The sequence below is a fragment of the Buteo buteo genome, chromosome 17 (genome assembly GCF_964188355.1).
Source record: "Buteo buteo chromosome 17, bButBut1.hap1.1, whole genome shotgun sequence".
Lineage (NCBI taxonomy): Eukaryota > Metazoa > Chordata > Aves > Accipitriformes > Accipitridae > Buteo > Buteo buteo.
The window spans coordinates 16,598,455-16,624,506 of record NC_134187.1 but is presented as its reverse complement, the minus strand read 5'-3'; the positions used below and the strand labels follow the sequence as shown (position 1 = coordinate 16,624,506).

The window sequence follows — 26,052 nt, the reverse complement described above, 5'->3', positions numbered from 1 at the left end:
TCTTCTAAAGACAGAACGGTCTTCCCAATGCTACTTTCTTAGGACATGCCTTTGCGGATGTGTGCGGGCAGACCTGTGCTTGCCCTGCCTGCACTGCAAGCTGCCTGGCCGTGACCCAGCATGAATCCTGGAAGCCGTGTAGCTATGTTAGCACAGCGCGGTGCCCAGGCTGACAGCCCTGCCTCTTGGAAGAGCTTGGAGCTGCGCTGATGTAATTAATAAGGCTTTTGGGCTGGAGGTCGTTTGCATCCAGCCAGCTCACAGCACGGATGAAGCACGTTAAGGCCTATCTCATACACATCCATGTGGCCAAGTCTTTAGAAAAGACCCTTTATTTTTCCCTTTTATGTTTATATTTGTCCAAGCCTTTAGAGAAACCACATGCATTCAGCCATCAGCATTTAAATAACAACCTTTGAGCTTCTGGGTAATTTTTCTTTAGTGGAGGGCTGATAAATGACTTGTTTGTGGAATTCGGGCTTAGGGCTGCTCCTTCAGCTAGCCAGCAAGGAGTGCTGTGACTACATGGCTGCATACACCAGAACTGCACGTGCATTCGTGGGAGACCAAGCAACCTGATGGCTGCTGGGCTTTGCATTTAGATTCCCAGAATTCCTGCTGGCAGCCGGGGTGGGGTGTGGCTGTATCCTGACATTTGGCCATAGCTGTGTAGCTTCCCGCTCCCTAGTGTTGAAGGGTACACGTCTTGGTTCTCCAAGGGAGTCTGTGCAGGTGGAGGAGGAGGGGGTTGGTTCATGTCCTCTGGTCCATACCCAAGTTCTTTTACTTAGGTCTGATGGATCCTTTACCTTATTTGTTCCTCTGGTTTTTGATCTGCTGTTGTAGCCTCAAAGGCTTCTCTTCTTGTGAGTTTAGTTGAGGGTTTCTGTGACCTTTTGTCCAGCAAAAAGTGAAAATAACAGGTAGATCAAGTCAACTGTGCAGTGACTGCTGCCCTCCCCAGCCAGAGACCACAGGAATGGCCTTGCTGCTCTGAAGGAAGGCAAAGTGAGACACAGCGTAGGTCCAGTGGATCCCGTTGTGCAAGGGCTGTGCATGGCCTTAGGCTGATCTGCAAGTAGGATGTGTGGTGATCGGTCCTTGCGTGAGACACTGTGCCTTTGTGTTGGGGAGGTGGTCCTAGGACACACTGGAATCCCTTTGGCTACTGTGTCTTGGGCAGAACATTGAACTTATTTAGCCAAGGTCAATAAAAACTGTATCCGACTGCATTCCCTGGAAAGAAGCTCATTGAGTTTAACCTGTGTTGTAGGCTCCAAAATCTGTATTCTGTACAAACACAGTAATCCAAAATCAAAAGCATCCTGACAATTTTAAGTTGAATATAACATTAAAATGAGAGGCTTTTGCCTACTAGTGCTAGAAAAAAGCTGAAGTTTTTATCTCAATAGAGAAGGAAATACCCAATGGACTTGGATTACTCAGTAATGTCTTTGTCCTCTGGGTACAAAAATATAATGGAGCATAAATATGAGGAGGTGAATTCAGTTTAGTTGTCTTCTATTGAAATGAAAGCCATGTGGAGCAAGGTGATCAGACTGGAATAGTCCCAAGTCTGTCTGTGTAGGGTCTTGTCCAGAAGGACATACAAGACTTTGCACGATGAGGAGATCTGTTACATGGCCATTACAGTCTTAACCATGCTTGTGTTCACTGGGGACTGGCCAGGGCTTACAGTGTGCTAATACCCATCCGAGTTGCTTGCCATTACCTATGGCCACCCCAGACATTGTTGATGTGTACCTATGTATCATTCCTTTTCAACTTTGCTTTGCAGTGAGTCAGAAGAGGCTTTACAAGGTGACATTTCATCCAAAGCTGCTGCATATGTAGCCTTTGGACTAATCAAAATTGCTGGTGCTTTTTGTGTGACAAAAGAGCACAGCGTCCAAGATAAACTGAGGAGAAGAGATCTGGGTATGCAAGCCTTCATTTAAAATAGGCATCTTTCATCTCGCTGACAGCGAGGTTCCTGCAGCACTTTGATTGCCCTTTAATTATGCCTATTTTTCCTGGTTTGTTTGAAAGGCAGATCTTGTTAGAAAAAGGTGCTGTGTGGAAAGAACTTGGCTGTCTCTGCTGCCCTTCCTTGAGGGCACACAGCAGAGCTGCTGGACTAATTTTTTTTTTCTTGCATTATTAAAAGGGAAGATTGTTTCTTGTAGATTTGAACGCAGGCATGGTGTGTTTCTCCCAAGTTAGGCAAGGAGGGATGCGAGTGGTCAGGTGGTTAAAGCAGATCGGCAAGTCATGAGGTCTGGCTTCCTCCCACATTGACTTCCACCATGATCCTGGAAGAGGTGCTTTAATCCTTCTGCCTTCAGTCTTCCATTGTGTGCGGCTGAGCTGCTGCTCATCTGCCCCAAAAGCTGCAGAAAACCCAACGTTGGTGTTGGGTGGAGGAGGTTCTATAGCATGTTGGGGTGAACGTCAGATGCGGGGGGTTAGCAGCTCATACCAGCTCACAGGTTTCATGCTGTTTGGTGTTTTATCTGAAACCCTGCCATTGCAGAGCTGTTTGTCTCAAGGACAGTCTCTGCTTTCATTAATAATAAAAAAGGCATGAAAAAAATCAATGAAAAGGAAAATAAAGCCTGGCTTTGGCTGGAGAGAAATGCCTGGAAATACAATTCAAATATAGACTAAAGGCTTAACTGCCAAGCAAGTGAAATAACTCGAGAACAGGTTTCTAATCCTTTTAGAAATCTCGGTTTTAAAGAAAATCTGCGTAACTTTTGAGGGCTTGACTCATGTTTGTAAGTGCTCGGGCTTGACAGTGCTCTATTTTTAAGTGCTGTCTTTATGTTGAATCTTGGGAGGAGAGATGAAAATGTTTTTTTTAAAAGTAACAACAAATCTTAATATAGCTGAGAATGCGGAACTGCCCTTAGAAAAATAGGTTGGACACATGAAAAGGAATCTTGCTCAGCAGGCTGAAGACGCAGAGCAACTTCTGCGGTTACGTTTTTCTTTCTTCTGGCAATTTTGGGGTGGGGATGTAGCTGGCGCAGTCACTTGGCCTTATGTTTCTTTTCGAACACAAGTCAAATCTTCCTGAACAAAAAGCACCTGGCTTGAAATTGTTTTATCCCAAACTGGAAGAGCTGTTCGCTAAACTCTGTTTTTTGTGGAACTTGAGGCAACCTGAAGTTGCTCAAAAATAGGAGTCACAGGATGGGTAGGGAGAAGTAGATGATCCTTTTGAACTCAAATGGCTTTGTACAAACAGAAGACAGGCTGGCTTTCTGTTGCTTCAGAGAGGTGATGAGGTTTTAGTTGTCATCTCCTGCCCAGAGTCCCGAAAACTTAAACGGCATGAAAATGAAGTCAGCTGCTTAAAGCCAAAGCTAATCAAATGAGGAGACTCTAAAGCAGGAGGATCATCTTTGTTATCTGACAGGCAATTCCAAATTCCCATGGGACACCCATGCAGCTCTGCTGCTGTAGTGTGCACCTCTTGTGCCGAGACCAATGCTTCTACTTTCAGCCCAGCGTGCTGTATGGGCTTTGCGTAGCTGGTAAGCCATGAAAACTGAAAACATAGACCTGAATTATCCAGTATAAAAGTGACACCACTTGCTAGAGAACTGGTGGCCAATGCTGCACATTCACACCGCTGGACGCCAGCGGAGTCAAACTCAAACAAGGGATTTCATAGAAATTTTGAGGCAGGTGGACCTGCTGGCGTGGCTGCTTGGGTACGTTTTCTTGAAGAATGCAGTCATTTTTTCATACAGACGTGAGAGTTGTGTGTGAATGTTCTGTATGGGTAAATAAATATAAAATTAAAATTTAAAATGTAAGAATATGCAAACACCGGAGCTGAGGCTCTTTTTTAAGAAACAAAACCCCTGCTCAGGGAACACGATTATTCAGGCTGTGCATACATCTGATTACCTAGCTCTGAAGTGGGTGAAAGCAGCTCTTCAAACTTCTTGAAGCTTTCCCCCGGGGTGTGCCAGTGCTGCAAGCAAAATGCCCTTGTAAAGCCGAAGGTAGCAAAAAGGGAAGGGGGTGGATAAAAGCTGACAAAGCCATCATTTGGGTTAGTCTGAGGAAGGCTGAGAAGAGGTTATTTTAAAATGATTTTCCTGGCTGCAATTTGGGATGTATTTAACGTTTCAAAAAAAGTTGTCTTGGAACAACACAGGTTTTGGGATGCTGAGACACAGCCTGGAAGGCGAGCATGCACTGAGTGCTGGCTCACCTTCGGTGCCGCTGTCCCTGGCTTGGGCCGCTGCAGAACAAGCAGCGCGGCTTGGGAGGGGCTAGGGCTCTGCCAGCTTGCCCTGCTGGTTCGAGGGAGATGTTTCACGCATCTCAATGTCTCTTTGCACAAGCGGGACTCGGCAGCGGCGTTGCCAGCTCTGTGGGATGGTGTGTGTGCGCAGGGGAAGGGGTAGGGACTGTTTGCTGAGCCGGTGTGCTGGCAGCTGTCTCTCCGCTCTGGGGCAGCTGGTGCTCACAGGAGCTGCAAGAAGTTGCATGTGAATCTTGAATATTCAGAGAAGTTATTACAAGAGAAGACCCTTATCTATCCTATTTCCCCCTGCCCTGGCTTTTTATACTACTGTGTTATATATGGGGGGTGGGGGGGAAGCTTATATCCTTAATCTGGTGATAGTTATTACATTTCCATTTCCCCTCTTCTGTTAAAACTAGAAAAGTACCTTGCAGAACCTGTATGAAGAAGCCCACGATAAGCACTTTGCAAAACCACGAATCTAACCCAAACCCTTAAGCTTTTCAAAACCTACCTTGAGACTTTGCAACACCGGGACAGGTCCGGGAGGTGGCACTAACTCACTGCAGAGACTGGCAAATGGGTGCTTCGTGGTAGTAGTGCAATAAGTAAGTGATCAGGTAGTGGGATAGTGCTCCTGCAAAATCTCTGGCAAGGTGCTTCTGGCTCGTAAGGCTTTGATTATTTTTTAAAGCAGTGGGTTCCCAGCCTTTATTCTTGAGGCAGAGAGGAGAGGAGCCATTGCAGGTCTTGGTAGGTCGTAAATTCCTGGTAATTAATCATTGCAGCTACTTCTGAGACATGCCAATAATGAGGATTTTACCTGGTGAAGAGCCTAGCACACAGCAAGCCCATGTTCTGGATACAGAGTACTCTGGTCTATTTGTTCATATCCACACAAGGATATTTCTTCCTTCTGTTAAGCAGCATTGGACCTTTTCTCTGGTTGTGGTTTTTTTTTTTCCTTGGTTTGGGGGTTTTTTAGGCAATTATGAAAATGAAGTTAGATATGTTCAAAAACACTCTTAATTCATTTTTCCCATAATGCAATTATTTTATTAGAATAATGAAAATATTACTCTTTCCCTTTTGATCTGAACACTAACAGGGTGTTGTAAGTCTTACTGGGGAATATTCAAAACAGTGTTCGTCTTTTTAAGTGTAAAGCCCAGAAACTCTTTCACTGAAATAATGGCATTATTCCTGTGTTTAAAGATAACATGTTGCGTAATATTTTTAAAAAGCTTTTAATATCATTTACAAAAAACCAACAACAAAAAAACCCCAAGTAGTTTCAAGCATAAGCTGTGCTCACAGCAGCTTATGTAAAACTCACAGAAAGCTTTGTTTTAACTTGCCCAAAGTAATATAAATTTTTTGATGCATGGTTATGTTCTTACCAAGATGGTAAAACACTGGGCAGTGAGGACTGGGTGTAGGAGGATTTGTGTTTCTAAAAGTTCGATGGCAACATTTGAGGTCTCTTGGGTGGAAGTATCTGGGAAAGGTGGGTGGAGCCTTCATAAAGTTTGCAGAGTTTGTTGAAATTCATTCTGGACAAAGTGGCTTCGTCCCCTTTAATGGCTTATGTAGGGAATTAAGAATGTTGTACCATTTCTTGGGGATTTTACCTGATCTCTCAGAAGAAAGATGGTCCTGCTTGTAGTGGCAAGGACCAGCATTTAGATCTCAGCACTTACCGAGCAGTCCCTTGCTCAGCGGCCAGCCAGCAGTCTGTGTGTCACTACTGATGGATGCTGCTTTCCTCTTCTGCAGGTTTTCATTTCTGTGAATTGCCTCAGCACGGATTTCTCCTCTCAGAAGGGAGTTAAAGGCCTGCCCCTGAATCTTCAGATTGACACTTACAGCTACAATAACAGGAGTAACAAACCTGTCCACAGAGCCTATTGCCAAATTAAAGTCTTCTGTGACAAGGTAAGGTTGGGTCAATGTGCCAGTGACCCTTTGGGAGAGGCTGTTCCACAGCTTAGCAGCACCACCACCACCACCACCCCCCCCCCCGCCCCGCCCAGTTCTGCCTTTTGCTATTTTGGCTTACTCAAAACTGCCGTCCGTGTTCAGCCTTTGCAAGGAAAAAATTTCAACCCCTTCTACTTGGCTCATAGATGTTATGATGACCTCAGGTACATTTGCTGCTCTCAAAATGCTGGAGTACTGGGAAGTGTTCCTGAGCATTGACTTTGGGGAAAGGTCAGTCAGGGGCAGAAGTCTGACTGTCGGTACTCCAGACACTGGAAAGTCCTACAGAGTGCCTTCAGTAGGAGAAATCATTGCAATTGATTGGAGCAAGTGGAGGCTTGTCTTTTTGCCCAAGCTATGTTGTGCTGGTCCTTTTAAATTTCTTCGTGCATTCTTACTGCATTTGTTATTAAAAAAAAAAAAACCCAACCCAACCACTTGCACATCTCCTGAACAGAAAATGTTGAGATACAGCAGTATAATGAAGCCCATTTACAAGCTGGGTGGGTGCTGTAATTTGACTGCTCTGCCTAATGCATTTAGCTCACAGAGAATTAACACCTTTCCCAAAGCCACTGTTCACCAGAAGCTGTGAAGAAAACATAGCAGGAGCTGAGCTGAAAGCAGTTGTAAAAGCTTAACTGAGTTTGCAAAGAAAAGACATTTCCCAATCTTTGTAACTTGTTCCAGCCTGAACAGTCTTTTGAAGGGCCCGAGCAAGTCATGTGCAATGTTGCTATTTCCAGGGTGACCGAGATCTTTCTAGGCTGGGATAAATGCTGCCTGGACTTCCCCAGTCCTTTTGATTGCTGTGAACCACACCAACTTCCTATTTTGCTAACATCCTATTTGATTAGGGCCTCTCATTCTTTGCAGCTGGACTCTCTGCAGCATGGATACTTTGCAAGTGATATCTCAGAAACCTCTCTGTGCAGCTGCAGGTCTGAGACAGGCTCATGACCCTCACCTGCTAGCTTTGTACCAGTTAGATACTGTGCGGTCTTGCCTTGTTGTCATCCCCCAGGACACTGCTGCAAAGATTAATCTGTGCCATTGCTCTGCCTCCACTGACCTCCCAAAATATATGGAGCCCTTTACAGTCTACCTCTGCTGTAGCATTCCATTGACCCATCCTGCTACATTTTATTGTCCATCTATATGCTTTTAAATAGGCCCCTCTGCTTTCCTGCATGGTTGGGAGAAGCTGCCTGTAGCTGCCTGCCAGTGTAAAGCTACTTAGTCATCCTCCTTCAAGTGCCTCCTGAGATGGCTCCTGTTGTGATGATTGCTGCAAAGAACTTACCAGGGAATTAACAAATGCACTCCAGAACTATCTTAAAGGCTTGCCAGTAAGCCTAAGAGGCTTGGGTCTCATGGGCTTTCTTCAGGTCTTTCTTTTTTCTTTTCTTTTCCTTTTCCTCCTCTAAAATGAGACTGAGGCAAGTGTGTCATCTAAAGCTCTTTCATTATCTGGGAGTCTTGTATGTTCTTGACCTGTATTCTCTACAATACCAGTGAGTATAGACTTGCTGCCGAGAAGGGGGGCATCTTTTACTCATAAGGTGTCCAGTCAATTACTGATACTGTGCTAAAATTACTGAGAGGCTTTTGCCACTGCTAATAAGACAAATTGGTTAATAAAAGGGCAGTCATGTACTCAGTACATAGCTTGAAGGAACCCATTTGAGTCTATACCACAAATTTCAGCAAATCTATTGGTGCAGTAATGCCAGTGTATCTTTTATTTTCCTTTGGGATTTTGACCTTTCCTCCTGCTTTATTCCTCCAGATACTTTGCAAATTGGAGCTAAATTAAAAGGGGAGGGAGGGAAGGAGAAAAGATTACTTTTCTGTAATCTGACTGTTGTTCGTTCTGTGAACATGCAGCCAATGTGAGGTTGGTGCCTGATGATTCTGCAATTTACATTTATAGAAATGGTGTTGAAGTTTGCTGCCTTTCAGATCTGGGCTGGGTCCGGCAATGAGAGCTGGGGACAGAGGCTGACAAGCTGAATACTGTTTGTCACCACATTGAATCAAACTGTGTCTTCAAACACTTGTTTGAGGCACTGGGCAAGTGCTCCTGTGAGCAGACCTGTGTCCTTACAGCTGCAGGTACTCACTCGTAGACCCCAACGCTGGCCACCTTCTCCAGGCTTCTGTAAGAGCATTGGCATTTCAGAAGGAGCACCCATTTTCTGCCCTGCTTTGAATCTTAGGTAATCAGTCAGCTGGTCTTTAATGTTTACAGGACCATCGTTACTGTAGTATCCACACATATTGCAGTACTTAATGTGTTTGTCCTCATGTGGCCACTCTTACCTGTAGAAGTGCTGTTATCCATGTTTTCTCTGTGGAAGGCTAAGTCTATACTGTAGAGGTCTGATGCTGTGGCCACCTAACAGGGACGACTCTGCATAGGTCCCCTCCATTCCTTTGTCTGTTAAGGCTGTGCTTGCATTGCACACCTGAACTGACTTTGAACCCAGACACTGGCATGGCAGTCCTCTGCTGTCTCTTTTTTGTGTGTACAAATTGATAGATATCCTACGGAAGGTCAAATAGTTTAGTTAATGTTGTGTGGTGGCCTTTGCACGGGGAAAGGAGTGAAAGAGGAGGGTTCCCGTGCTTGGGGTGGAAGGGAAAGCTGCTGATACTTGTTTCTAGTTTTTGGCTGCTGCCTCTGAGACCAAGTTTCTTCATGTGTTTCTGTCTTCCCCTTCGTGCTCTCTCTGTGGAAAAGGGAGTTCACAGGTGCACAGGATGTTTGGATTTCATCTAATACTATGCAGTTTCAAGACCTTGCTAAAGCAGAATAGGCTTAATGGTGTAATCCTGTGGCATGTTACAGCACAAGCTTCATTCAGGCTTGGCCCAGCAATATTTGGGTTATGTGGGGATGAGGGTGACCTGTCCCAGAGGAAGAAGACCTTCTCTTCTGTAAATGGTGCCTCAGCTAAGCATCCACATGGGGAAGACTAACTACAAGACTTCACAGGCTATAGCTAGTGTTGTCCTCTGGGACCTGCTGTTATTCTTGTAGTGATGGGCACTGCTGTGGGAAAGTTTTTATGGAGTGGTAGGAGCAAGTGGGTTAGATGCTGCTGGAAGGAGAGAGGTGGTGCAAGGTGGCTGGAGGCAGCATTGATGTGGATGGGCAGCAACACCAAGACTGTTACTTCTGTTGCATGATCAAAGGATGGTTTGGGTGGGAAGGGACCTTTAAAGATCATCTAGTTCCAACCCCCTCTGCCATGGGCAGGGACACCTTCCACTAGACCACAAAGCCCCATCCAACCTGGCCTTGAACACTTCCAGGGATGGGGCATCCACAACTTCTCTGGGCATCCTGTTCCCATGTCTTGCCACCCTCGTCATAAAAAATTTTCTGCCTTATGTCCAGCCTAAACCTACCTTCTTTCAGTTTAAAATAGTTGCCCCTCGTCCTGTCACTACAGGTGCTGGTAAAAAGTCCCTCTCCATCTTTCTTGTAAGTCCCCTTTAAGTACTGAAAGGACGCAATATGGTCTCCCCAGAGGCTTCTTGTCTTCAGGCTGAACAACCCCAATTCTCAGTGTGTCCTCATAGGAGAGGTGTTCCATCCCTCTGATCGTTTTTGTGCCCTCCTCTGGACCTGCTCCAACAGGTCCCTGTTCTTCTTATGTTGGAGGCCCCAGAGCTGAATGCAGTACTCCAGGTGGGGTCTCGTGAGACTGGAGTAGAGGGGGAGAATCACCTCCCTTGACCTGCTGGCCATGCTTCTTTTGATGCAGCCCAGAATGCGATTGGCTTTCTGGGCTGCAGGGGCACACTGCTAGCTCGTGTCCAATTTTTTGTCCACCAGTATCCCCTGGCAGCTCAGCTGCTGGGCCCACAGGGTAGAGGAAGACCTTGAATGGCTCGTGGGCTGTGTGCCAGAGCTGCATCCAGCACGAGAGGGTGTGCACAGAGGGGACGAGGAGCAGCCCTCCGTCTTTGGAGCACATCCAACTGATGCAGCCTGCACACGGAAGCAGGGAGTCCCGTGGCATCATGAAGTGTCCAGATCCCAGTGTGTCATGACTCGATGTCGCATCCTCTCCCTGCATCTCTGTTGCTTATCAAATACATCACACCTCTCTGTGGGAGGGAGGGATGACAGCTGTTCCCAAAATGCTGCTTCCCTTTCTCAGCCCAAGAATCCGTTACACAACTGGAGACTTTGAGGGAAAGAATAACAAAAAAACCCCAACCCTGCAGCCTTTAACACAGAGACAAGAGTGTGAAATCCTGCTTTTCAGACTGTAGGCCTTTCTCTAGGGATGAAGTTTGGAAAACCTCTTTGGTACAAACTTATTTATTTCATAACTGCAGAATACAGGATTCCCAGTGTATTTTCTTCAAAAGTATCTGGTCCTGGCTGTCGCTGAGCTCCACTGGCAAGGCAAAAAAGCCTGTTATGAAGACATGGCTTGCTTTTTTTTTTTTTTTTTGGTGGGATTTGAGATGTTTTTACCTGGGCCCCTGTAGCCTGGAACAAGTTGACTTTCAGGCAGAACTCTGTAGGTATGGGAGAGCAGAGGTTTTCTCAAAATGTGTTCTCTTGAATAGATTGGCACTTTCTCCACGAGGAAGCAGGTACTGTTCTCTGTAGCACAGTGTTTGAGTAGCAGAACTTTATTATTTCCATGTGAAAGGTAGAAGACAGGGCTGGAGCCAAATCTGATCTTTCTGCTGTCAAGCTGAAATGTTGTGACTATTCTGGTAAGGGAAGTCACAGAGGAATGCAGGTCCAGCTGTGCTGAGGTTTAGGTGGGATGTCTTCACTGTAGTGGGCTGTATCAGCTTTACAGGGTCAACCAAAGCTGGCAATGGCTGTGTCTTTATTAGTAATTTCTTCTCTTTTTAACAGCAGCAGCCTGAAGCTGCTTGTGTCACTGCTGTTAGGTGGGAGAAAAGGTGATAGATGTTAATGCACATCAAATAGCTAGGCTAGCTTTCCTTTTTATTGCTAGTGCAGATGTGCCCACTGCTACCTATCAGGCATAGGCATCCTGCCACCTATAGGGTATTGATTTACTGTGAGGTTGGGAGTGCTGTTCCGCTTTTTCTATGCTGTGGGTTAGGCACCATTTCCCACCCCATCACCACATGCTTTTTGAAATTGTTTGCCATAACTAATCCAGTCTTCCTCTAGCACCGTGCAAGGATGTGGGTGTGTTTTGGCAGCTTTGCAGGGGTGGGAGTGAGAAATAATGGCTTCCTGTGGCCAGATAACTGTTACCTCTTACCCTGCTTTGCATGAAGGTGTTGGGAGACGGGTAGAACTTGTGTATACCAGTTGGGGCAGTGATCTGGTGGTAGCACCGGCATTGAGTGTTGGGGATCTGCTGTGGGCTTACCACCTTATGCAACTGGCAATGTGACATTCCTGCCTTAACCCACAGTCACGTGGGAGGTCTAGGCAGAGCTGGAGGAATGAACATGATTCCAGTACAAACCTTCTTCCTTCTTTCTCTCCATCATAGCTGCCTGCACCTTGCAGAAAATATAGTTCTCTCCCCAATGCTGCTTGGTTTGGAGGGCCAGGAACTGTGGCAAGAACCTGGTTAGGTATCTGTGGATTCCCCCATAGCCTGGCCATAATAAAAAGAGAAGTAACGCCTACTTTACAATTATGCATGTCTTCAGCTTGAGATCATTGAAGGCTGGTATAACTGCTGCCAGCTCCATGTGCAACATGCTGGAAAGTATCTTGCACTTGGTGATCCAAGTGTGGCTTGATTTTTATAGATAAGGATTTAATGATGATCTAGTGAACTCTTAAACAGAGGGAACTTGCAAGTTTTTACTGATTTAAACACTTCAGATATATTTTATCTCATGCTTCATACAGTTGTTATAGCTGTGGGTATCTTTTGTCATCATATCCCCATCTGACTTGAAAGAAAAGCAAGTGTTTGCATCTTGGATGTGGTTGTTGGATTTCATTCGATGACAGGACTTGAAAGTGAACACTGGGCAGATCTCAAAGTTGGTGCACTCTGGCAAATCTGCAGGTCAGGTACTGTGGAGCTAACCTCCACAAACAGCTCTGGAAGAATCGGTGTTCCTGCCTCTGCAGCTGAAAAACAACCCCCAAAACTAAAAATACCTTCTCTCTCTCTTTCTCCCCATTCCCCTTAATCTCTTGTCTGGCAGGGAGCAGAGAGGAAGATCAGGGATGAAGAACGAAAGCAAAGCAAAAGAAAAGGCAAGTGCACTGACCCCAGCTCTCAGTTGAATGCCTGTAAGTAGAATATTCCATCGGTATTTTAAATATTAGATCTCATTTTGGCTGCAAATAACTTGTGCAGTAGAACTCTCCTAAGTCAATTTTTATCCCTTATGGAATAGTGTTTGTTTTAAGCAGTTGCTTATGGAGCCATTAATTGTGTTTTGCAATGTGCTGAGCCACTTAGGACTTCACATCTACCTAGTTCTTACTGTCCAAAACAGGGTCCTGCTATGTTTTCAATTGGGTATGGTCTTTAGCAGTTGAAATGACAGTGTGTGTCATTGTGACAGTGTGACAGAGTATGTGATTTTGGGGCACTGCTGGAGCCCCTGCAGCTATGTGTAGCAGCAAGTACTGGACCTATTCCAAGTGTTTCCCCCTTGATCCTAAATGTAGGCTTTAACTTACATTAAAAATGCATTTATAACTGTGCAGCAAGGTGGTGGCAGCCTTGGGACTGAGCCTCCAGCCTCCCAGCCTTACGTTCACTCTTCTAGAGCAAAGTGGTCCTTAGTAAATAATTTCAGTAGAAGTTGTGAAGCATATGAAGGCCTTAGCACTCGTGGTATGTAAAAGCTGTGGAGCTTCTTCTGGCTGAGCATCTTTCCTTTAACTGCTGCAGATGACTGCAACAGATCCTGTGTTTGGATGACTAGTTATTCACCAGCAGAGCTGCTTAGAGGAACATGTATCTCCCTGTTCCTCCTTTGCACGGGGTCGATGCGTGCTCTTCCTGGCTCTGCTCGGTGTGCTTGTGGGAGCTGTGCTATTAACAGTCCAACTGGTTCAACAAGCATGCACCTCACGGCTTGCTGGGCAGGATTTTCCTGACGCAGCAGGTACAGGCTGCTGGAGCAGCTTCAGAAGAAGATTATGCTGTGAGGGAACCCATTTGCTCAAGGGCAGTTGCAGAAAGGGCTGGGTTTTTGGTTTTTTTCCCAAAGTACATGGTGAAAGGCAGGTTTAGCACACTGTTAGCATTTCACAAATGTCGTAGCCCCAATGGCTCCCAAAAGATTACTGATTGCAGCCCTTTGTGTAATGGCTGGAAAGTGCAGTTTCAGTACAGATTGCCAGGATCTTATGATTTTACAAAAGCTGCTTTCCAGTGTGAATTTCCTAGGCTTGGTCTTAGGCTGATGTGACCTTTATTTTCCTGGAAAGTACAATCCATTGCTGTTTAGTTCTTGTGTGGGAAGTTTTTGATTGCTCTAAGCCATAAGCTGTTATACCCACCTCCAGAATTGCAAATGACACATGCACGTGGACTCATCAACAGCAGAAATAGTTTGTGACTTCTGGACAAAGTTATTTTTTACAGGAATTGAGCAATCTTTAAAAAATCAGTTTTGCAAGGGGGAAAAAAGTGTATTTTCCCCTGGGAACATGAGAAGTGTTCTGCTTGCAGCTGGTTTGACCCAAAATCGAAAAGTTTCCACTTGGTAAAATGAGTGGAAGTCTTCAGCTGGGGTCAGTTTGACATGAACATGTCTAAAGTGCAGTTTAAGGCACCTCTTGCCTCACTCTTTCCCAAATGGGTCTTTGTGGGTGAAGTCTGTCCGCTTGGTCGCTTGTGTCACATCAGCTGGTGTGTCATGAGAACCCAAGTGCTCTGTGGGAGATGGTGCTGATCTCAGTGGGGGATGAGCTGGGGTCTGGCAGCTTGAGGTGACCAGGATAAACAATGAGATGAACAAAAATATAAAATTCAAAAGTGTGGAATCGAAATGTATCTCTAAATGGAGCATCTTGCAAGAAACAGTATTTTTACCACCTCTGTAGTGTGATAGTCCTTCTGTGGTGTTTTCTGTTGGGGAGGTTCCCAACTGGAACCATGGTGGTTGCAGGTTGTCTCTGTCTTCTTTCTGCCTTCCTGATATGGGAAATCAGCAACCTTTTCAGGGAATGGATAGGGAGAAGAGGGGACTCAGACTAGCTTTTGCCCTCTGTTTGGATGGTTTGCTTGATATGTGGAAGACCTGTGTTTCTCTGCTGGGGTGAGTGGCCTGGCCATTCTCCAGCCCAGTTTATTATCTGAACAAAGTCAAGCAGCTCACTTGGAGAGGTGGAGCAAACTCCTACTCCTCTGTGAAATGAGGTGTTCCTCAGGGTCCAGGCCCTCATCTGAGAGGTAGACGACCCAGCCTCAAACTCTTCTACCACAGGAGCTTCTCTGTTTGACCCTGACTACAGACTACCCTTGTTCAGCAGCATATGTGCCTCTTCAGTGATGTAGGAAAGCTACAGCCTCATCAGTGTCTTCACTATCCTCTATTCCAATCTTTGGTCTCTGCAGTTTCTGATGTCAAAGTGCCAATGCTTCCCTCGCACAAACGTACGGACATCACCATCTTCAAGCCCTTCATGGATCTAGACACTCAGCCAGTCCTTTTCATTCCTGACGTTCACTTTGCAAATCTTCAGCGTGGTGCTCATGTAAGTAAAGCTTGTGGGTGTGGGGATGAGGAGGGCTATGGGGTGTATTTGCAAAAAGCCTAGGATGCTGTGTGTATGTATATACACATGAAATGCCAGACTATCTGCACTGAGGCTGTAAACAAATACAGGCTGGGTCTCACGTGAGCAAGAAAACAGTGCTCCTGGTCGCGTCAGCTGGAGCTAACTGGGGATGTTCTATGAATAAATTATTTGCCTATGAACTCCCGTTTCCGTGAACCTGAAATGATGTTTTGGAAGTGCCTCCAGCTGAGAGTTCATTGAATGAACTGCAGGCTGTTTTTCTCTTGTAAAATCCATTGGTTTCCTGCTGTGCTGCTGTAGACCTCAGGCTCCTCCAGCCTGCTGCTGCAGGGTGAAGAGCCGTTCTATGGCACTGGCAAGTGTGTCAGCTCTGTGATCCACTGCCAGAGTGCCCTGCCTCAGCGTTCCTGGAAAGTCCCAGCTGACAGGAAGGGAAAAAATTAGAGTGCAACCAAGTTTCAAAATCTTGGAACTTTCCTGTGCTGGGAATTCTGCCATGCTCTAACAGAATCTAAATCTTACTTTTTAAGAGCATTGCCTACACTCTTAACAGGGATGGAGAATAAACTTGTATCTGTAACGCTGACTTTTCCGCATGTTTTCCTATGAAGGCTCTAGTGCTGAGCTCTGTCACAAGACTCTACGCCAGTCCAGATAGAAAGCTGGTTAGCTCTTGTGTGTTCCTGTCTCTCTCATTTGAGATCCTTTGATTTCTTTTTATGAAAAGAGGTAAAGGTGATGCTTACTGGCTTTTGGAAGATTGAGCCAAAGTGTCATTTGATACAGGGTTAAAAGATAATAAGAGGAAATTAATTCTAGTTCTGGATAAAATTTTCACAACCCTAAGTGCAAGTATTATTTGTATATTAAAATGAAGGCTGATGTTTATTGCTTGGACCAAAGCATCTTACTTCTACTAGCATAGCCGTGGCTGGCTCCCCATTTGACAGCCTTATTTTCCCCTGTCTTGTGCTGATGTGCTTATGAGTGAGTTGGAGGGGTGAGCTATCTGCCTGTCCCTTGCACCTCTGGCCATGAGCTCAGGGGTTCCCTCTGCTTTAACTTGATGCTGTTCGACCTCTGCTCATGCCGGATGCAGCAGGATTGTTGTTCCATGCCAGTGACTCTTTAATGCAAACAAAGCTATTGCTAAGTTGCTATTAACAGATAGCACTGAGAGGGATGGGGAGAGCATTGCTTAGCAAGACCATATCAGCTAATGGGTCTGTCCTTATGCAACTTTGTTTTGTAGCACTCAGAGCCCTTTGTAGAGTTTTCCAAGGACTGAGTGCCACATAAGGTTCTCACTAGCTAGCTAATTGAGTGTGTGTTTTTCGGCGTGTATGTCAAGAAAATCTCCCCTTTGTTTTAAAAGGTCCTTCCTGTTGCTTCAGAAGAACTGGAGGGTGAAAGGTAAGAGCTGTGCTACTTCAGCCTACTGAACTCTTGCCCTCAGACAGAGGGGTAAGTCCCTGTAATTGTACTGTTGCTAACTTTTTGCCTTGTCAATGACAGCTCCAACCTGAAGAGAGGAGCCTATATTGGTGAAGAGGACTTTATTGCTACTCCAAATAAGATGGCCAGAATAGAAGAGCCAAAAAGAGGTATTATTTTCTTCTTTCAGAGACTAAATTATTGGAGTATTTGTCTGTCATAATAGAGAGATGCATCTGAGGTTAAAGAATTGTTTTAATTTATTTTGGAGTATACTTTAGCCTCATTTTTCTGGCTTTGAGTAGTAATAGAAAGAGTTTGTATATCAGGATGTAGTTCACCTCTGCAAATCTTTTAGAGTGTCAGGATTTCTGGGGTTTTCTGCCAACTCGGACACTAATTGGCTCTGAACCTGTAAGGAAAGAGACTCAGAGGAGGTGAGCAGTTTACCAGTCTCCTTGGTGGATTGGTGGAGAGAATTCATCACATAATCCACTACAAAATACTTTGGACATCTTCTCTAGGACTTTAAACAGTGAATGCCAAGAACTGGTTCTGGATATAAAACTGTTGCATCTTTTATGGTGCCAGAAAATGGGCTGTTCACTGCTGAGAGCCAAACTGAGAGAATATTCTGCTTATTTTTAACCTGTTGTCGACCTTTGCAATTCGATGTGGGATTGGATGTTGTTGTGGAAGGAGATGAGACATCCCTTTGGAGATGGTGTAGAGGACTACCTGCCTGATGAGAGTCATGTGTGGAAGGACCACGACAAAGCTTAAAGGATTAAAAAAGGAGGATTAAACTTGTGATGAGGCAAAGGTTAAGTCTAGCAAATCTGACCTTAATGTAGCCGTGCTTCTGTAGTCTGGATAAACTAGTAAGGAAAGATGGATTTTATAAAAGGAAATTAGGCTTGGTTTTTCTTGTTGCTATATGCCATAAAACGAGACCCATGGGGTTCTCTCTGCTTTGGCTGGTATGTCATCCAACCTGTGCTGTAAGTGAGAGTGTGTCTGCTGTCTTCATTTTTAAATCTACAGTCCTTTTTTTAAACCTGCCTTTAGCAGAGGAAATCATCAAGGTGCTGTGCTGTCCTGAGTTCACCTTGTTCAATTAGATGTGTCAGTAATTGTTCTGTGTTGCAGGTGTGTCAAAGCTGTGGCTGATGAACCCTTGTAAACAATCCAGGCTGCAATCGCTAGTCATTAGAAGATGGATTAAAGACAGTAAAGCTGTTGAAGTCCAAGCTTTCTTGCTCTCATGGCTTATTCCTCAGCCTTAATGCAGTTTTTAATGAGGCTGACGTTACATACAGTGACTCTCTGCTAGCTTGAGAAGGCTAGGGATGCTTACCTAATTGGGTTTCTTATTCTTTTGTTCCCTTCCTAGAAGGAGACCAAGTCTGCATTGTGTGTCAGCTGGGGTGGTATGAGTATTACTGAAACATGGCAGGGGGTAGGAAGAGAGATGAGACAGCATAGAAGGAGCAGAGGACTGTACAAATTATTTAAAAATGAGGAGGTGTCTAGGATGGCTTCACCTGCTGTGGTAGCATCTGTCAAATCATTTTATTGTGCAATGTCTTATGGCAGATGACCTGTGAGATACAGATACCCAAGAGTCTTAAAGCTGTGTGTTTTGCATTCCACCTTTCTGTGTTTCAAATATAACCTTTTTTCTTTTCAAATAATAGAGAAAATAGCAAATAGCGAAAAATTTAAAAGTATTTTGACAATAAAGATATTTGAGCATGCACTATTTCTGTGTGCAAAAAGTATGTTTTGAGCTAGCCTAGCTATGCATGTTTGTGATGCAGTCTTCAATGTATATTGAATGTATGTATATCTTCCCATGAGATACTCAATGTATATTACTCTGTACTTAACCAGTCATACACCGATAATTTTTGAGGAGCAATTACGCAGTAAATTCCTCTCTCTGATTTGCTTTTCAGTGTTGCTGTATGTCAGAAAAGAGTCAGAGGAAGTCTTTGATGCACTAATGTTAAAGACACCATCTCTGAAAGGCCTAATGGAAGCAGTAAGTAATAAGGCTCTTTTATAGTCCTTTCCTCCAGTTTGAGAAAAAAGCGAGTGTAGTCCCTGGCTATCCAGTCCATATACACTGGACAGTCAGAGGAGCTAGAGTCTCAATCACAGGTTGTGTCCCCATATTCCTGTTCTTGTGGATAAGAAATGCCTCACATGTCTGGGGTTTGGGTGTAAGAAAGTGTTTCTCAGCCTTTGTGAAAATCCAGGAGTGTCAAGCTTGATGACTGGATATCCAACATAGTCCCAAAATGACAAATGCTTCTGGAGAGAGAGCCTTCTAGGCTTGCTTCTTGTGTGGGCTCTGCTTTGGCCAAGCTGCAGAAACAGCTGTGTAGGTCCTTTCCTGCTACATTCCTACTTTTTTTTTTTTTTTTTTTTTTTTTTGTCAAAAAATGGTCAACAGACTCCTGCTGTGGATGTCTCATGTCAGAAAGGGTATTTTAATTAGAAGATGGAGTGATTTCCAGCATGTGTTCAGTAGCTTGGGTTTATTTCAGCCTTTCAAAGCCTTGTTTGGGGCCTCCCCTTCCCCTTTATAACCTGCTTATGAAGAGCTCTAAGTCCCGGCTTCTGAGTGTGCTTGAAGAGTTTTATATATCTGTGCACACGTGCATGAAATTGCTCTCTGGTACTTGACTTTCAAAATAGCCTTCCACTGCCCCTGCTGCTGCACTGCTGCAAAGGAAATACAGAGTTTAACTCCAAGGAATGGTGTAATGTTTGGCACAAGCTCAAAACTGACGTTTCTGGCTCTCTCCTTCTGTGACTAATGCCTTGTCAAAGCCCAGAGGACGGAGGCTTTGGGGCTGTACAGCCAGGTCTTGCTGTTAGCTTTGGGACCCAGAGATGGTTCTGTAACCTGAAGCTCACTCCTGGCTGTGGAGTTTTGCCAGCGCAGGCAGGCTGGAGGTGGGGGCTAATGGGGAGGGCGACTGAAGGCTATGAAGTCCTCCCTTATCCCATGGTCTTGAAGTGAAGCTGCACCTTTGTTGTTTCACTTTTGGCTTCTTAAAGCAAGGAACCAAGAGCTCACTACTGTAGCTTGGAGGAAGCCCCCTGTGCCTTTGCACCCTGAAAACGGCATATTGGTTTGGTACTTGCTGTCGGTGTGATAGAGCAATTTGCCAAAGTAAACCAGGCTTAGGTTACTGAACTTGTGACATTCTGAAGGCTTGTATGGTGAAGTGCCAGGGCTAGTGGCTGTGGTTTCACACTGAGGTCACCCTGCTAGGCAAGGGGGACGTTTCTGATCAGCTCGTGTCCTTAGCAGCAGAGGTCTTTGCTCTGTTGCTATTTTCTTCCTGCACCAGCCACTGCGATGACTAGTTTTCACCTGATCCCTTTGACACTGAATTTAAAAATGGGTTTTGATATGCTAAGGGAACATGAGAGCCAAAGTGTGGTGTGGTTTTTTGATGCATGGGCTTTTTGGTGTGGGGGTAGGGGATTGCTGTATGAGAAGTCAGTGGCCAGGCTTAGAGCATGATTCAATTTTTTTGCACAGAAATTGGCAAACTGCAGAGGAGGGTTTCTCATCTGTAGGCTTATGCTATAGTTCAGAATTTAGTATTGCCTTTATAGGGCAGAGCAGTTGTTTTCATCTGCAGACCTTTTTTTGTTCCTTTCTGTAAAATAGTAAGTGGAAGACAATGCCAGCAGTCTCCTTGCTTCGCCAATGCTTGCTTTCTTTTGTTCTAGATATCTGACAAGTATGATGTTCCTTTTGACAAAATAGGAAAAATCTTCAAAAAATGTAAAAAAGGGTGAGTATGTACCTGTGCAGTGACTGTCTGAGAATATGAACTCCTTTTTTCAAGCCTGCAGGGAAATCTGCTTTATAATGCCTCCATGCACTGCACATACGCAAATGCCCTTCACAGATGCTTGTGTTTGTGTGTGCACGCAATGTACTAATCCTATTCCAATGTCATTCATAGAGCGGAAGACTGGAAGGGTCCTATAGAAATATGTAGTCTGACTTCCTGGTTAAATACAAGTCACAGGACCTCTCTGAGTTAATTGCCATTTAAGCCAGAGTTGATCGTGTCAGAGGAAGAAGGGTTCAGTTTGTTTAAAGAATCCCAGTGACAAAGAACCTCCTTTAACCCATGTTAAATTGTTCCAGTGGTACTCGCTATGTCCACATTTGGATACAATTACTACACCTGCTTGTCCTTTTATGTGCTAAACTGAAGAGAACTTTACTTTTGAAGTACCCGTTCCCCACAGAGGCCACGCTCCACAGTCCTCTTATTTTGTAACATAAATGGTCGAGTCCCTGAACATGTCTGCTTTTGGTTTTCCTTTTAATCTCTCAGTAATTTTCTTGGGTTTTTTCTCTAAAGTCACTTTGGTGTCTTAGCCCCTTCCCCAAAGCCCCTCTGGCTGGAAAAATACATCCTTTCATCACCTTTGGAATGTAGTTTCAAGGCTTGTGCTTTCATAGCAGAATTTAATCCACCAGAACAACTGGAAGAGGCTTGAATTGATGATAGCTAAACCACTGGCTGTCAGACAAACCAGTTCAGAACCCCAGGGTTGCCCCAGCGTCTGGAGCTTCAGAAGGATTTCTGCCAGTTCTGAGATCTCCCTCCCTCCCTGGTCCAGGAGCCAAGACTTAACCCTTTCGTTCAGGTCCTAGAAGCATGGCTGCAAGCCTTGATCGCAGGTTTGGGTAGGAACAGCTAAATCTGCTATAGGAAGCAATGGGTCAGAGATGATAGGTGAGCAGGCATCTTGCATTACCTCCGGGCAGCCCAGACTTTCTGAGACTTGAGGATGCCTTTGCTGCCTTTAGCATTTAGTACTGTAATATTTCCCTGACTTACTTTATTTTTCCAGAATTCTGGTCAACATGGATGATAACATTGTGAAACACTATTCTAATGAAGATACCTTCCAGTTGCAGATTGAAGAAGTTGGAGGATCTTACAAGCTCACTCTCACTGAGATCTAAGATCATGGATCCTCTGTGGATTTTAAAGGTCTCAAGTGAACATTTTTCTCATAATTTAGGATGTTGGGCAAAACACTGATTGCCTTCTCCAGAAGAAAGCCAGGTGTTGACTTGTTCTGGGGAACAGAGCAGTGGTTTTGCTTAATACATTTGTGTTACTGTTCTTTCCAAAGAACATTGCAATGCTCGTGACCTTATTTGCACTTGAAATGAGTGAACAAAAGATCTGCGATTAGAAAGCGTGTATAAAACACTAGTAAAAAAGGGAGGGGAAAACTCCTGGAAGGTGGCCTTTTAGAGTGATGATAACTTATTTATCTATTCAGTATCCATGTTTGAGCCCGTTATCAGCTAATACCATTTTATTGGGCTGTTTTCTGCTAGGTAGAGCTGCAAAACTACTAACTGATACTAGTAGGAATTGCGTGCAGGTTGGAGAAAAGTCTTTATAATGTTTACTCTTGAACCAGGGCAGACTTGTTGAAATCACTTATGTCATTTGGGGGGTGGGGGGGGGAACGTAAAACTGCCTTGCTTATGAAGAACTCGCCTTAGTAACTGTGTGAACTCTCATCAGATGAAGCTACATTGTATATAAGTGCAATATTTTTTTGAAGGTTTGTAAATGTGTACATACAAGTGATATATAATATATATAAAATACGGTGTTCTGTATATACCGTGAATATATGCAATGAAGCCCATCTAAAAGGATGCCATATACAGAGAAAACAGATATTTAATGTAGCTATTTAAAACCAGACAAACCCTTAACACGCACCAAAGGTGAGCACACGTTTGTACTTTCATAGAAGGCACAAGAGACCTGCTTGTTCAATGTGGATCTTCCTGCATGGAAGGAAAAAAAGGTACCAGCTCACTCCTAAACCCTCCTGCACAGCCAGGCGACAGCAGTCCTGGCTTCTCCTATGAACTGCCAGTTTGACCCCTGAAACGGCTGCATACGGCTGCCCTGGGAGGTGATTTGGGTTGAGTCTGAGAGCTGGGTCCCAAGAGTTGCTGAGCAGATGCAGTTTCCTTGAAATCTTACTTCTGGGGCTCAGGAAGAAGGTCTCTGGAGGGTGGATTTTTTTCCTGTAATAGTGTACTTGTGGGCAGCATCCAGCTGAGCCTTAACAGCAGTTCAGGCTGGGTGAACCCATGGGTCGGAGCCAGCTTGCAAGGTCCTACCTAGGATGTCAACGACTTGGAAGTGCACAAGTAAGGCTTTTGAGAGAGGAAGGTGGCAGCCCGGCGCAGCAGGCCAAGTGTTAGTGGGGACAAGGGGCTGCAAGCAGGTTAAGCTTTCCTGGTGTTATGTACATCATTGGGCATTGACCTGCTGCTGAGGTGGAGAGACCAAATGGGCAGCTGGTAGCAGGCATCCTGAGCCTAGCCCCAGCTGGGAGTGCCAGACACCTCCAGAAAATACTGCTCTGCAGTAGATTGTACAGTATTTACTCATCAAGTGTATGTGCTTATGAAGGAAGGGCACCCTCTGGTTAGTAGCAAGTGAGAGGGGAACACTTAAATAGCAGCACTTGGCTGTAAGGCAAAAACCTGCATTGCAGGGTGAGCAGATGAGTGTGAGTACCAGGTCCAGTGTCACTTAGTGCTTTTGCTAGGGATCTGGATAATGAAAGAGAGGTTTATAATGTTTTCAGACAGCACAAAGCTGGAAAGAGCTGCACATGCCTCACCTAGGATGTGAAGGTCAATCTGGATAGGCTGGAGAAATAGCCTGGAAAAGTAGGATATGATTCTACTTAATGGTTAACGATTCTACTGAAGGGTTAACGAATTGTAACTGAATGTTGTTCAGCTGTGTCATGCTGCTGTTTGGAAGAGGGAGGCAAATGCCACGTTGAGTTGATAAACAGGAGCATGGCCTGCAAGAAATAGGAGACCTGCCTTTTGCTCTACTTGGCATTGCCGAGGCCTCTGCTGGAGCGCTGTGCCCTTCCAGCAGAGCCCAGTCCTATCGGATGTCCCCGAGAGCCCAGACCGCCTGCCCAGTCCTTCAGCCAGAGCTTGTGGCTTCCGAGGAGGAAGGGCTGGATGAGTTGCCTGGTGAGGGGTCATCTTCAGAAGGGAAGGTTGAGGGGAGCAGCCTCCCAACACGTGGGAGCATTCTCCCGGTCCATCGCAAGCACAATGAGAAGTAGTGGGTGTAAATTGCAGAAATTCAGGTTAGGTGTCGAGGTGGCTTTTTCTAGTGAGAAGAGCAAGTTGCCCAGGGAGGTGTTGGAGTTTGGCATCAGAGGTTTTCAGAGCCGGGCTGGGCAAAGGTATCTCTGGACTCTCACAGCTATAGTTGATTTTCCCTTGGTGCTGAGACTAGGTGACCACTTGAAGTCCCTCCCCACCATATTTTTTTAATGATTTATATGAAATGCAGTATTTGGGGATTTGTGTTTGGACCAATCTTGAGCTGGTTCATAGACTGCTCCATTACCCCCTCCCTCCTCCTACTCCATTGACGGGCCCCACGGAGTATTGCCAATGCTCTGGGTGCTGCGTGCTCCCCTCTTTGCTCTGTGGCCAGGGTCGAGCAAACTCCGCATGGATGCATCCACGACTGTGGGCGTGTGGATGGAGCCCATGGGCTTGAAGCCAGAGTGCAGTACGGCACTGAAGAGACTTGGCTGACACGTGCCACCCTGTACAGGAATCCACCGCCTGCAGAGCAGCCACGGGACTCATACCCAGCCAACACCAACCCGCTGCTTGGGCTTCCCTTCATCAGTCATGGGAATAATGTTACTATGACAAGGGAATTTTTTTAAAACCTGATATATAGAATACATATATATATTTACACATTTTTATTGAAAATTGAAGTTTTATTACAGAAACTCAACCTAGGGTCAGGGAAGTAGATTTAGAGTCTCCATAGAGGTAAGATTGACATGAATGTTATTTCTTTTTACTGCTTAATGAAGTATGTGAACTAAATCTGACGATTGTTTTCCACTATAAGATACACTGGGACACGGGTCTTTTAACAGTAGCAGCAATGTCATGTATGTTTTATGAAAACAATTTTTTTTGTTTGCCTGCTGTTTTTTAATTGAAAATGTATTTTAAACCAAGCTATTAAATTTTATATGTTCATTTCTAATGATGAGTCTTTTCTATAGTAAAAGCATCTGCTCTTACCCCTTTATTTTTCCATTGACAGGGAATCTATAAAACAAAACCCCAGTGATCATTTTCTAGTTTCTCTTTTCTTCTTTGCAGAAGAAAATAATCCCAATGCCAGCCTTGCTGTTATTCCACATAAGAAATGCTTAGTCCCGTTCTCATTCCCTGCTTGATTTCAACTGACTTCATTCACTTTTGGTGCGGGGAAGCTGTGTAGCATTTTGTTTCCGTGGGACCCTTTCCTTTGGCAGTAAACCAAAACCAAACAACCATTGGTAAGCTCAGATGTGTAGTGGGTCGGTGATGCCTGACAGTCTCTGCTGGAGGTTGAACAAAAGCATCAGCGGCATTGCTGCCTTCTGTGCCCTGTGCAGGGGCGAATGGGGTCTCCCGTGCCTGGAGGGGGGAGCTGTGGGCTCGTCCCTGGCTGCCAGGTCCAAGGTGCTTTGTGTAATCACCAGCCCATGATTGCAGCAGGTGTCTTCCAGGAGGAGCTGGTCATAACTGGCACTTCCCAGAAGGTGCAGGGGACCATCAGTGAAGCTGCAAGCATTGACTTTCCTGACATGAAAACACTCAGATATAGTCCATGCTAGTTCTCCAGAAGAATCTTAACACTGCTGTTGCTCTAGCATCTGGAGAGGTGTTCACCTCTTTTTCACTGTCAGAAAATGTCTTGACAAGCTTTTGCTTTAGCTTTAGCTGGCTCCCCAGTCCTTGAAGCGGCTGCAGGGTGCTGCTGTGGGGCAGCTTCTGCGCCAGCACATTCCCAACTGCTGGGTTTGTGTCGGCATGCCCGGGGCTTAGTGGGGAGCAGTGTGGGTGGCAGAAGATTTCTGGGCTAGAAGAAGGCCAGTAACACTTTTTATTTATTAACTTATTTATTTCTAGTTCTCATATGGGCTGCGCTTGCAGAGTTTGTGTCTCAGATGTAGGAAGATGCTGCAGGATGTCACCCAGCAAGTCCTGGGGTGCACTGGGTGATGCAAAAGTGCTGGGGGATGCTGAGTATCATCTCCACCTGAGTCAGTGCCCGCTGAAATTTTGAGCAGGGTTTAGCCCCTGTACAGTCGGTTTGCAGCGTGGTGGCCATCTCCCAGCAAACCTCGGTGTGAGGGTGGATCTGCTGTCGGGCCAGCTGCGAAATGGCTGCTACCCCCTCTCCTCTGGGCATGCAATACCTTCGTCTTCCTAAGCCTTTATGCAGTGTGTGCCTGTGTGCGCCTGCGCCAGCCCTCCCACCACCTCCTGCCACCCTGTTGGCTCTTTTCTATTCAAGTGAATTTAAAGCATGTTTTTAAGCAGGTCTTATCTGCAGTAGAGCATCAGTGGATGAAAGGTGAACTCCCAAAGATGAAGCTTTGAACTCCCAAGCCAGGCAGCCTTAGAGGGAGATCCGTGCTACTTCCTTGGGGTGTGGCTCGGGGCTCTAATATCACAAACATTTAGTTAAGCTTTTAAGATCTGATCTCTTTTCCTATG

General features: G+C 45.2%; 1 protein-coding gene across 5 annotated transcripts in view; it reads left to right on the top strand.

Moving 5' to 3' along the window:
• Positions 1–24,548, top strand: part of GRHL1 (grainyhead like transcription factor 1) — a 44,059-nt gene extending 19,511 nt beyond the window's left edge. For 2 of the 5 annotated variants that reach the window (XM_075049156.1, XM_075049154.1), the window contains exons 9-16: positions 6,041–6,199; positions 12,425–12,476; positions 14,797–14,936; positions 16,357–16,394; positions 16,497–16,585; positions 18,374–18,459; positions 20,169–20,233; positions 21,312–24,548. In XM_075049156.1, coding sequence (XP_074905257.1) covers positions 6,041–6,199; positions 12,425–12,476; positions 14,797–14,936; positions 16,357–16,394; positions 16,497–16,585; positions 18,374–18,459; positions 20,169–20,233; positions 21,312–21,426 — 744 coding nt within the window. In that variant the 3' untranslated portion in view covers positions 21,427–24,548. Of the gene's footprint in view, positions 1–6,040; positions 6,200–12,424; positions 12,513–14,796; positions 14,937–16,356; positions 16,395–16,496; positions 16,586–18,373; positions 18,460–20,168; positions 20,234–21,311 lie in introns of all 5 variants that reach the window. The other 3 variants (XM_075049153.1, XM_075049152.1, XM_075049157.1) reach the window with 2 other exon arrangements.
• Positions 24,549–26,052: the final 1,504 nt, after the last annotated feature.